The sequence below is a fragment of the Podarcis vaucheri genome, assembly GCF_965113315.1.
Source record: "Podarcis vaucheri genome assembly, chromosome: Z".
Classification (NCBI taxonomy): domain Eukaryota; kingdom Metazoa; phylum Chordata; class Lepidosauria; order Squamata; family Lacertidae; genus Podarcis; species Podarcis vaucheri.
Genome location: NC_138758.1, coordinates 23,985,858 through 23,999,003, shown reverse-complemented (window position 1 = coordinate 23,999,003; position 13,146 = coordinate 23,985,858). Strand labels below are relative to the sequence as shown.

The 13,146-nt window shown below is 43.2% G+C and overlaps 1 protein-coding gene across 14 annotated transcripts in view; it reads left to right on the top strand.

The window, feature by feature from the left end:
* TENM1 (teneurin transmembrane protein 1) overlaps window positions 1-13,146 on the top strand; it is a 392,346-nt gene that overhangs the window by 334,430 nt on the left and 44,770 nt on the right. For all 14 annotated transcript variants that reach the window (XM_082208504.1, XM_082208503.1, XM_082208513.1 and 11 more), the window contains 2 exons: window positions 3,762-4,128; window positions 12,209-12,719. In XM_082208504.1, coding sequence (XP_082064630.1) covers window positions 3,762-4,128; window positions 12,209-12,719 — 878 coding nt within the window. The remainder of the gene's footprint in view (window positions 1-3,761; window positions 4,129-12,208; window positions 12,720-13,146) is intronic.

The following is a 13,146-nucleotide window of genomic DNA, read 5'->3' as shown; positions in this document are numbered from 1 at the left end:
TGTCACCCTGGAGGGATCACCCATATTTGATGTGTTTCATATGGGACCAGCAACACTTGTCTTATGTCAGAATATATTCTTTTCCAAAAAAAATTATTCTTGTGGAAATAATAATATATTACACTGCTGGTGCCTCTTGACCAGAATTTTCAGCTTGCCCACACTGCTTATGACAACTTGAACAGCGGCAAGCATGTTATGGAAAAATTGTGACTGATGTTGCCTGACAGGATTTGTTTTTGCTTATTTGCATGAGTTGCTTGAAGGATAATAATTTGCCCACCTTAATAGGGGATGCTGTGGAACTAACATGCTTGAATGTCAGAGGAAAATAAATTCTGTTTGCTATCAGTGTTTTCATACGAACACAATGGGAAAATGTATCCATGTTGCACTAATGGTGTTCTTTTTGCACTCAAATAATTATTCCCCCTCAAAAAAAGCCTTAATTACAGCAGGAAAATAATGACCCTTAAGCACTTTGATTCATTTCTGTAGCCACCCTGTTTGCTGTCACAGATCACACAACAGGCATGAGTAAGAAGCTGCTAAATTGCTTGATGGTGCTCTATATATTTAAAGCAGTATCATACGTCTTTAAACAGTCATGACTTCCCCCAAAGAATCCTGGGAACTCTAGTTTGTTAAGGATGCTTAGAGTTATTAAAGGTAAAGGGACCCCTGACCATTAGGTCCAGTCGTGGACGACTCTGGGGTTGCGGCGCTCATCTCGCTTTATTGGCCGAGGGAGCCAGTGTACAGCTTCTGGGTCATGTGGCCAGGATGACTAAGCCGCTTCTGGCGAACGAGAGCAGCGCACAGAAACGCCGCTTACCTTCCCGCTGGAGTGGTACCTATTTATCTACTTGCACTTTGACGTGCTTTCGAACTGCTAGGTTGGCAGGAGCAGGAACCGAGCAACGGGAGCTCACCCAGTCACAGGGATTCAAACCGCCGACCTTCTGATCGGCAAGTCCTAGGCTCTGTGGTTTAACCCACAGCACCACCCGCGTCCTTAGAGTTATTAGGAAGCCCCATATTCCTCTCACAAAGCTACAGCTTTTTCACAGTGCTTTAAGAGTTGATCCCCCTTCCCAAGGAACTCTGGGAATTGTAACTCTGTGAGAGGAATAGGGATCTCTTAACACCTCCCAGGGCCCTTAACAAACTACAGTTCCTAGGGCTTTTTGAGGTATGATACTTCTTTAAATGCAGACAAGTGCAGACAAGGCCTAGGGCTGAGGAGCCCAAGGTTCAAATCCCCACTTAATGATGAAGTAAAAATGATCCATGTGGATTAGGGAAAAGAAAAATAGAAAAGGGAGCTCTTCCTGTCTCCTAAGATCTGCACACTTTCAGGAAAGGTGCTGTTGGTATAGGGGGAAGAAAGATGTAAGGAAGCATCCAGAGAAAGACAGACAGAAGCCTCCCCCCCCCCAAAAAAAAGCCACAATTCTACTTCTTTGTGTGTTTCCCTAACATAAAACCTTCCTCATTTCAAATCTCCAACCACACTGCTTGGTTTTCTCTGATATCTATGCTGAATCACATTACTCCTCATTAAAAATTAGGCCTTTATTAATTATGACTTACATAACAATTCTGAGCCTTCTTTGTTCCTTTTCCTTTAATTTTCATTATTGAATCCTTCTGCTTCCCTTATCAAAACTAGGTCAAAAATTATAGCCAAGCCAGGAAGAGCCACCTTGAAACCATTTGGTTTTTGGCTTAGATAGGTTGCAAATTAACTTTCCTCCTTTCTTGGTTTCTCTAATGCTGCAAAGTAAAATCCTACAATGGGGAAAATATATTATTTAAAGAAAACATTATATTCTAATTTCACAAACATACTTTTGGGACATTCAAAAAAATGGGCCACCCAGCCCCCTCTCTCTTGAAGTCAAAGCTCTCTACAGTGGGACCATGCAATGTCAACCTTTCAGCAACAAACTCACAAGGGAATAAAAAGGGAGGGATAGAGAGAAGTGTTGTATTTTAACTTAAAACAGCCAAAAAAATTCAGTGGTGCCTCGCAAGACGAAATTAATCCATTCCATGAGTCTCTTCGTCTTGCGGTTTTTTCGTCTTGCGAAGCACGGCTATTAGCGGCTTAGCGGCTATTAGCGGCTTAGCGGCTTAGCAGCTATTAACGGCTTAGCGGCTTTAAGAAAAAGGAAACAAACTCGCAATAACTCGCAAGACGTTTCGTCTTGCGAAGCAAGCCCATAGGGAAATTCGTCTTGCAGAACGACTCAAAAACCGGAAAACTCTTTCGTCTAGCGAGTTTTTCATCTTGCGAGGCATTCGTCTTGCGGGGCACCACTGTATCCGGACCTACTTGCTTAACTCTGAAATTATACATTGATTAAAAGTGGTGTCCTTTCACTCTAAGAGATTCATGTTCACATTTGAGTTTAACGCAAAGGCACACACTTGAGTACTGGACATCAGGGAAAGACATCATTCTGCTCAACCTTGAAGTGCCCAGTTCATATTTTAGATCCCTCCCCCCCCCACACACTTTCACTCAGTCTTTCCTAGTTTATAATTGGAACACTTTTCCATGAACAGCTGCTCCTCATTTTAATCAAAGAGAAACATAGGTAGCTCTGAACTCTGATCAGGGAACACGTATATTCAGAAGTTACCCAAAGATATCAATGGACCAAGATAATAAGCTTTCATTCCCAATTAACCAAAACTTCTGTGTTGTTCCAGCGCAGGCTTCAGTGGGTCATGGGGATAAATTCTCTTTTTCCTGCTTTTAATGAGAAGAGGAAGTAACCAGATTTCTCTTGCCTAGAGGGTTCCTTTGGTCCTGCTGTCAGAGAGCTGTCAACCATCCAGATGCCCATTTTCATGGGCCCATTGGGGCCCATTGTGGTGTTTATATCAAAGTTTGGGAGGAAGAATAATCTCTGTAATCATAATGACCACCCTGGGTTCCTGAAATCAAAGTTTGGCTCATGCAATAAGCAGATCTGCTCCTTTTGTACAGTACCTCAGATCCCAGAAAATAAGTCCAGAAAAGGCATAACTAAGAGTAATGTGTTCTGTCTTCATTTATTTCAAAATATGGCAAATTAGCAGAGTTAGCCCACGACATTTTTCTTCCTGAGGCAAAGGATGAGATGGCTCCAACCAGGCTGGCAAGTGAATCTTACTTTAGTACCGGCAATGGGATAGCATCCTCTTCCACACCTGAGAGTATTCAGCTCACTTAGGTGGGACAGGGCATGCACAGCTTTGTCCTTCATCACTTTACCATCACTCCCTGTCCCTCAGCAACTGCTGCCTGAGGCAACTGCCTCACTCATCCTAATGAGAGGGCTGGCTTTGTAAAACATCCTGCTGTGTTGAGGGCTCTCCAGCTTACACTGCTTAGTGGTACCTTGGCCTTCATCCCCAAAGTCTAGGCCTGGGCATTGGACAAATTTGAGTCAAGATCAAGGGGTCAAAAGAGTGTCAAGTGGAAGAGAGTTTATTTATGTTATTATTACATCTTTTCCCCATCTTTTGTCCAGATGGCATACAATTTTTCCTCTCGGTAATTTCCATGGCTGAGTGGGAATTTGAACCTGGGTCTCCCACATCCTAGTCCAGCTTTCTAACCAGAACGCCATACTGACTGTCCACAACTTTGGCTTGTGCTTCACTGACCTGATTTCACCCACAGGCACACAAGCATCCTTCTTGGCCAAAAGTGGAAACCATGGAGAAACTACTTCTTTGACTCTTGCTGTATTCCTTCTTTTTTGCAGGTCCGCTTGGAATGGCCAACAGACCTTGCTGTCAACCCACTTGACAATTCATTATATGTTCTGGACAATAACATTGTGCTGCAAATTTCTCAAAATCAGCAAGTGCGCATTATTGCAGGCCGACCTATTCACTGCCAGGTGCCAGGCATAGATCACGTTTTGGTCAGCAAAGTGGCAATCCATTCAACACTTGAGTCGGCAAGAGCCATAGGCGTATCTCACAGCGGAGTGCTGTACATTGCCGAGACTGATGAAAGGAAGATCAACCGCATCCAACAGGTTACAACTAATGGTGAAATCTCCATCATAGCTGGAGCTCCATCGGATTGTGACTGTAAGATTGACCCCAATTGTGACTGTTTCTCTGGTACGTATTAAACGAGGGTGCAGAATCTTTTGGTACAATGGCTGCTTTCCCTTCTGGGCAGCCTTCCAAGAGACACATCAGTGGTAGATGGAGCCAGAGGCAAAAGTTGATAGAGCAGGGAATGTAAATGTTATCTTTGTACAATACGCTAGATTCTACATACTAACTCCTCTCTGTCCTCCATCCAGGCAAACATGAAGCATTATCATAGTTCAGTGACATAGTTCTGTATATAAATGCAATAAATTAATAATAATAATAATAATAATAATAATAATAATAATAATAATAATAATAATAGTCCAGCCAGACAAAAATACTCAGGTCCTCAACTTCATGACCCAATTGCTTGATGTCATTGGGACATCAGGTGATTGCAGGTAGGCAGTCCTCCCACATGTCAGATGTCGCCCACAAGGCTAGATCCTGATATGGATGTGGCCCACAGAACCAAAAAGGTCACCATCCTTGACATAGAGACTTATTTGAAGTAAGAAGTGGTATATAAATTACCTAATTCTATAATACAGAGTCAGGCCCGTGGTCTATCTAGCTCATTGTTGTCTACACCGTCTGTGGAAGTGGACCTACATTTCACGTTTTTAAAATAATAATAATAATAATTTATTATTTTAAAAAAACTTGTTTTTTAAAAAACAAACCTATGGGTCTTTCCTATTGCAACCTGGAGATGCTGGGGATTGAACCTGGGACCTCTGCATGCAGAGCTTATGCTCTGCCACTGAGCTGAAGACTTTTAGTTTGATGTAACAGTTCGTCCCTCTGATCTCCACAAAGAAAACAGTGCCCTCAAAAGCTTTGAAATCTGAATTTCTGAAGCAGAGGAAATCCCAAAGAATTCATAAAAGTGTGTAAAAATTTCAAGCCATCATGTCTGTGCATTTTACATTTCCACATTTTCCCTTCAATCTTCATTCTGGCATCCACTGTTCACAGTTTGAATATTCAGATGGTTGGATACCATGATCCTATGGTACTGTGAGAACAGATTCATGCAGTAGTAGTGCAGTCATCATCTCTGCTGTGCAATGCAATATTTCTTGCACAGGGCACTGTTGACGTGTCTCAAAACAGGTTTCAGGTCAGTATGAGCCACATTATCATATCCATAGGATTGGATTGAGCTGTGTGCAAAATGAAACAATTAGCCAGCTTGGATATTACCCTCACGCTGAAACGAATATGCCTCCCGTATGTCAGTCTAATGTTCATGCTCCCAAAACATCATTAGGAAATGGGGATGAAGAAAGGGCAGTTGATTCATTTTATGGTGGTTTAGTCAACTATTCCAGGGGTTCCCAAACTAAGGCCCACGGGCCAGGTGAGGCCCAAGGGACTCATTTATCCGGCCTGCGGCAACGCCCGCTGTCGCTGTCTGCACAGCTGCCCACTTCCAGATCAGAGCAGCACCGGAAATAGCTTGTGCGCCTGCACAAGCGTTATTTACCCATGCGCAAGTGTTATTTCCGGTACACATCTGGGTCGAAGGAGGCCCGTGCACATTCACACAAGCTATTTCCGGTGCTCCTCCAACCTGGAAGTGCACCAGAAATAGCGTACGGGCACGGGCTTCTGCTGCCCTCCGGCCCACTGTGCGATCGGCGCTGGAGACACCAACCCAAGGTGTGGTAAGTTTGCTTACCCCTGAACTAATCCAATAGCAGCAGGAGAGAGAGGATGTAGTTTAGAATGGGGAGCTGCAAACCATCGTGTGTCCGAAGGAGGGAAAAGAGAGTAATAAAGGGCATGTAAACAAATTTCTGTGGGAAATGGTTTAATTATCTGGATGTGTTTAGCCTAAAGAAGACTAAGAGAAGACATCATAGTTCCATTCAATTATGTTGTTGTTGTTGTTGTTGTTGTTGTTGTTGTTGTTGTTAGTTTTATTTATTTATTTGATTTGTGTACCACTTTTATCTTCCAAGGATCTCAGTGTGGTGTACATAGTTCTCCTCCTCCCCATTTCATTCTCATAACAGGTTAGGCTAAGAAATGATGACTAGCCCAAGATCACCCAGTAAACTTCATGGCTGAGTGGGGATTGTGAACCTCCTGCTCTCCCAGGTTCTAGTCTAACACTAACCATTATGCCACACTGGCCCACTAATTACCGTATTTTTCCATGTGTAAGACTAGGTTTTTCTCCTAATAAATTATGTCAAAGATTAGGGGGCGTCTTATACATGGATAGTGCCAAGGCCATTTTCTTAAATCTGAGTCCCCCAAAATAGGGGGCGTCTGATACATGGGGAAATCTTATTGACGGTAAAATACAGTAATCGCTTCCCATTAGGCATCCCAAAGCATTTACAATATAACATATATAGAACAGTTGCATATCTAGAAACAGTTACTTTAAAACGCTTTTATAGAATCAAATGGTGATAGAGAAGGTGCCACACTAAATACCATGTAGAATGCACCTCGTGATAGTACAGGTATTTGCAGAATGCTCTCTCCTGCAGAACACAGTGATTACTTGTCTATGTAGCTGGTCAGATGATTTTATAGGTAGTCTAGTCCCACCAAAACCAGAGCCTTGAGCTTAGCCCAGTAGCTAATCGACAGCTAAAGGTAAAGGGACCCCTGACCATTCGGTCCAGTCGAGACCGACTCTGGGGTTGCGGCGCTCATCTCGCTTTATTGGCCGAGGGAGCCGGTGTACAGCTTCCGGGTCATGTGGCCAGCATGACTAAGCCGCTTCTGGCGAACCAGAGCAGTGCACGGAAACGGTGTTTACCTTCCCACTGGAGTGGTACCTATTTATCTACTTGCACTTTGACGTGCTTTCAAACTGCTAGGTTGGCAGGAGCAGGGACCGAGCAACGGGAGCTCACCCCATCGCGGGTATTCAAACCGCCGACCTTCTGATTGGCAAGTCCTAGGCTCTGTGGTTTAACCCACAGCACCACTCGTGTCCCCAATTGACAGCTAGTGCTATCTAAAAACCTGTCATATAGAAGATAAAAGAACTGGAAGCAGGAGCAATAGGCAACAGGGTAGACAAAAGAGATGTGTATTAATCCAACACATTTCAGATCCTACTGGTACCGTATTTTTCGCCCTATAAGACGCACTTTTTCCCCTCCAAAAATGAAGGGGAAATGTGTGTGCGTCTTATGGGGTGAATGCAGGCTTTCACTGAAGCCTGGAGAGCGAGGGGGGTCGGTACGCACCTACCCCTCTCGCTCTCCAGGCTTCAGGAAGCTATCCGCTAGCTGTGGGAGACCCAGCTCTCCCAGGGCTAGCGGAGAGCTTGCCTGCACCCAGAAGCTTTGGGCTCGCTGATCTCCACACGCCCCAAACTTTTGGATTATCGCAGCGGTCCGCTAGCTGTGGGAGAGCCGCGTGGCTCTCCCACGGCTAATGGAGTCCTTGCCGGCACCCAGAAACTTGGGGCGCGCTGAGCTCCGCATGCCCCAAGCTTCGGGATTAGCGCAGCGCTCCACTAGCCCTGGGAGAGCCGCGCAGCTCTCCCAGGGCTAGTGGAGACCTTGCCGGCACCCAGAAACTTGGGGCGCGCTGAGCTCCGCATGCCCCAAGCTTCGGGATTAGCACAGCGCTCCGCTAACCCTTGGAGAGCCGCGCGGCTCTCCCACGGCTAGCGGAGACCTTGCCGGCACCCAGAAACTTGGGGCGCGCTGAGCTCCGCACGCCCCAAGCTTTGGGATTAGCGCAGCGCTCCGCTAGCCCTGGGAGAGCCGCGCGGCTCTCCCATGGCTGGCAGACTGCTTGCCGGCACCCAGAAGCTTGGGGCGCGCTGAGCTCCGTACGCCCCAAGCTTCGGGATTAGCGCAGCGCACCTGGGGGGGGAATAAAAAATTTCCCCCTTTATTTCCCCCCAAAAAACTAGGTGCATCCTATGGGCCGGTGCGTCTTATGGGGCGAAAAATACGGTAATTCTTAAGAGAAATTCAGAGATATGAAGATTCAGTAATTAGTTGTGCTGCTTCTTTCCTACATGTTGAATTAATAAACAGGGAGTTCCATTATTGTAGCATTATTTATAACATAAATTAAACTTGTTCTCCATAATTAGAACCAAGGGGTAGAGAGTTTGGGGAAGCAGATTTTGGGTAAATGTGAGGAAAGGGCTCCTATCAGTACAAACTGTTTGACAGTGAAACTGTCTACCTTGGAAGGTAATAGGTTCTCCCTTGCCAGAGATATTTAACCAGAAGCTGGATAAATGTCTGCTAAGGATACTGTAGTTTCATCCTGCTTTTCAGTTCATGCATGTAAGGTGGTGTAGATTACGTGACCTACAACGTCCCTTGCAGTTCTTTGTTTCTGTGATTTTACTCATTTTTCAGGACTGCAAATCACCTGCAAAAGGACCATGACAAATCCCTTGTCATCTACAAAATGATGTGTCTGCTAATGGAAGTGGTAATGAAATTAGGACTGTGAGATTAACGTCACAAGAAATCCTGAGTCCTGTGTTGATGGTCATGCTGGATAGAAATGTACAGAGAGGGATTAGGATCATGCTTTTTGGCATTACATCAAAGGATGAGGGGGAAATTGATTCAATTCACATTTATATGTGAATTATACCTAATTCACATTTTATAAAACAATGTGTGAACTGAAACACAGCCACCCTTTGAAATTTACACTTCTCTGAATTTTGCAGATCTCCAGCCAAGTAATGTTTGGATAAAATGCATATACTAGGGCAAAGTATGCATAACTAATACATATATTGATGAGAATAACATATAAAATGCATGAAGAAAAACTGCTTTGCCAAAAATGTGTATTTTAGTCAAAGCCACATATTAAATGTGCATATTAACACTAAAATGCTGACAGATTACCTGAGGAATTAATTAAATAAATAAATTGCAAGCTGATAGGGAAATGTGCTCACTTTTAAGATTGGAAAGATAAGGAACTGTGAGAAAATTAAATTGACAGATATGCATATCCCTGTTTGATCTCTCTGCATTGATTGTTACTTCTGCACTTAACATGCATAGACTCTAACACTGGTAAGGATCTGAATGCACAATCTGTCCTGCAAAAATGGAAGGGCACCCATTCAAAATCAGTGCAAGTATGATTCCTATCCCCACATACACACACAATGGATGTATGGATCCATCTACTCCCATACTGTGCCAGTTTTACATGCATGTAAACACAAGTCTATTCCACCCCTTATTCCCTGGGTTCTTTTTTTAAAAAAAAAACCTTGAAAAATTCACTTACCAAACCCCTCCACTAAAATATAGATTCCTGAATATTTTTATATACATTCCCCCATAAAATACACATTATTTGTACACATATTTTGGAACCAAAAGTGCATTGCAAAATTCAGAGAAGTGCACAGTGCAAATGTTTACATATTAATGCAGGAAGTGTAAATCTGGTTTATCTGCTTTAAAATTCAGGTCAAACAAAATTCTCCTCCATCCTTGTTCCACGTGCAAATTTCTACCTTTTTAGGGTTTCTGCACAAGTGTCCAGTCTTCATTCTACCTGGGTCCCCAATTGGTTTTTTCTCTTCCATTTCCTTATTCCAAATGATGAAGTACATAAGCATTCATGTAACAGAAGCTGTTCATCCTTGAGCATCACCTGGTGAATGGCAAATGATGTATCTCATATCAAAATGAGGAAGATTAACTAGCATAAGATATTGGGTGCCTAATCTTGCCTAGCATCACCATAATTTGTAGTGTGTATGTTTTACAAGGTCTGCCTGGAGATGGGGTGGGATGCATAGTGATTCAGAACAACTTTCACATGCTTTTTGTTAAGCATGCAGATGCTGTTGTAAGAGAATCAAATTGCTAAATGATGCCACAGGAGGCTGATGGGTAGGACAAAGAAAAAAAGAGTTGACAACATGCGTGTTTGGAGACATATATAAGCAGTGGTGTAGCGTGGGGGTTCAGGGGGCGGGCCGCACCGGGCGCAACATCTGGGGGTTAGGGTTAGGGGGCGCAAATCCACGGGTTAGGGGGCGCAAATTACTTGCCTTGCCCCGGGTGCTGACAATCCACGCTACGCCACTGTATATAAGACACCTGTACCCTGAGGAAGCATGATGACACAGGGCTCCCCTTTTCTTTTCTGATTATCCTCTTCTGGACCTTTTATTTTATTTATTTTATTTAAAACATTTCTGCACTGCCCTTCATGACTGATTACACATTACAGGACAGTTCATAACACTGCAAACAAGTTTCTAAGAAATGTAACTGATTAAAATGAAGGGGGGCAAAACAGCAACAACAGCAACAACAGTGCACTAGCTCATTTCCTCTAAATGCTTAGCATTAACAGTCAGCAAATGCCTGGGTGAACAAACAGATCTTTAGCAAGCATTAAAAGCTTCTCAGACTCAGTGCTTTTCTTATTACAGGGGAGGAGGGGTGATTCCATAAAACTGGGTGCCACAACAGAAAGGTTGTCACAGAATGGATTTCAGCTGGTTGCAGCTAGCCAGGAGGGCCTCAGCTGAAGATCTCAACATGCATGTGTATGGGATCTTTGCTCTTGCTAATCGGTAGTAATGGATGTTTCGACTTGAGAGTACTGCAAACACTGAAATAAAACTTCTACTTCCTACTTGAAATAAAAGGTTCTTCTCTGATGCTAGCAGAAGGTAGCAGGTGTGGGCAACAACCACATTATTAGGTTCAAACCTTGATTTGGTGCTTTGGAAAGAACTCTCAATTTGAAATGCTTTGTAGGCTGGCCAATTTGACTTGACTTCCTTCTGAGTCCGCTTTGTTAATCTGCAGACTTGGTGGCCCCTGCATGTTGGATAAAGTCCACAAAGTTTCAGTCAGATAGGTCCAGTATTTTTGTGTGTGCTGGACACCTGTAAATATTTTCTCCTTTTTTTTTGTTTTAATGACATATCTCTGGCTTATTTATTTTGGGGCAGAATAAGATGCCATTTTCAGGCTAGCTTTCCCCTCCTTTCATGGGTGGGGGTGTAAAATGAATACTGCCAAATTTCAGAAGAATAAATGAAGTATTTTCCCAAGAGTATCGTGAACAGTTTTGGAGTATGCAAATAAGGAATATTCTAGTCTCCCTTTATAGTTTGCGGGCAATTGGTCTGCAGGTTGAAGAAACCTTCACCTCTAACAACCTCCAAGGCAAATTCCTTCAGCTCAGGATTCAGGATGTGGCTGAACCCAGTTCATACCCCTAGAAGACAGGCTATCATAAACAGATAAAATAGCCTATGAACTCATGGGAAGATAGGTCTGCCTGAAGACATAGACTTTCATCTTCCATGAGCTTCCTCAGTGGTTCAGAACCTAGGGCAAGCCATTCTTGACACAGAAGTTACTGCACCTTTATAATCTTGATGGCATTGGAAAGTTCTGGGTCTTTTCTTTCATTACATTCCTGCATTGATGGAAGAAACTGCCTTGGAGGCAGCTGCTAAATGGCCAAGCAAGTCTTAAATGTTCATCAGTGACAAAATAATTCAGTTCTGGTACAGCAAACCTAAACACAATGGGTCGGATCTAAACTTAATAGACCAATTGAAATCAATGGGACTTCAGTTAGCGATGACTAATTTAAGTCCCTTTGATTTCAGTGAGCCTGCTATAAGCTCTGATAAGTCTGTATCTATCTCCATGAGCTCGTATTTAAAACCATTTTACATATACTCTACTGGACTTTATGAAATGCAACAAACTCAGTTTTTTAGCTTATGACTGTATTCCCATTGCTTACTTCACGAATGGATTTTGATTCAAGAAGGCGTGAATTTTGCAGAGGAGAGCATATTTGTCTGTGACCTTCTTTGTGCCCTGGGAACTTGAAATGTAGTAGCTCTGCCCAGCCAACAGCACTGTGGATTTACAACTATTAGGGTAACTGAAGCATCTATATCTCCTGTGTCCGTTCTTCAGCAGTGCCAATTAAGAATTGTACTTGCTTTAGATAATGGGAAACAAATCTGTTGGAGGAAAATATTGGTTTACAGTTTTAAAAATATTAAGTCGGGAGAGTTCTTATTTTTGTTTGGTTAATCATATCAGGTGCAGATTTAATAAAGTTGCTCCCTGTTGTTTTGCAGGTGATGGTGGGTTCGCTAAAGACGCAAAATTGAAAGCTCCCTCTTCCCTGGCTGTATCTCCTGACGGCACCTTGTATGTAGCTGACCTTGGCAACATCCGTATCCGTGCAGTCAGTCGGAATAAGGCTCATCTCAATGACATGAATATTTATGAGGTTGCATCCCCAGCAGACCAGGAACTGTATCAGTTCACCAGCAATGGGACTCACTTGCACACACTCAATCTGATTACAAGGGACTTCATGTACAATTTCACATACAACGGGGAAGGCGATCTTGGCACCATTACCAACAGCAATGGGAATTCAGTTCATATTCGCAGAGATGCCAGTGGTTTGCCTCTCTGGCTGGTGATGCCTGGAGGTCAAGTATACTGGCTGACCATAAGTAGCAATGGGATTCTCAAAAGAGTTTATGCCCAGGGCTACAATCTAGCTCTCATGACTTATCCTGGCACCACAGGTCTTCTAGCCACCAAAAGCAATGAGTATGGATGGACAACAGTTTATGAGTAAGTGACCTTCAAATATTTTTAATGCCTCATCTGCACAATACATTTAAAGCCATATCATGCCACTGTAAACAGTCATGGAATCATAGAAGTGTAAAGTTGGAGGGGACCCTGAATCTAACCCCCTGTGATGATGCCTCCCCCTAAAAACAGAATCCTGGGAGCTTTAATTCATGAAGGGTGCTGAGAGTTGTTAGGGTACTATCACAGAGCTACAATTCCCAGAGATCCCTGGGAAGAAGGATTGACTGTTTAGCTACATTGGGAAGTATAGCTCTGTGTGGGGAATAGGTATAACAACTCTCACGACTTTATGAAACTTCGCAAAAGCTCTTTTTGAGAGACTTATTTTTTAAATTAAATTTGTATACCACCCTTCTTCCAAAGATCACAGGGTGGTACATAACATAAAAATTCAAAATGAAAA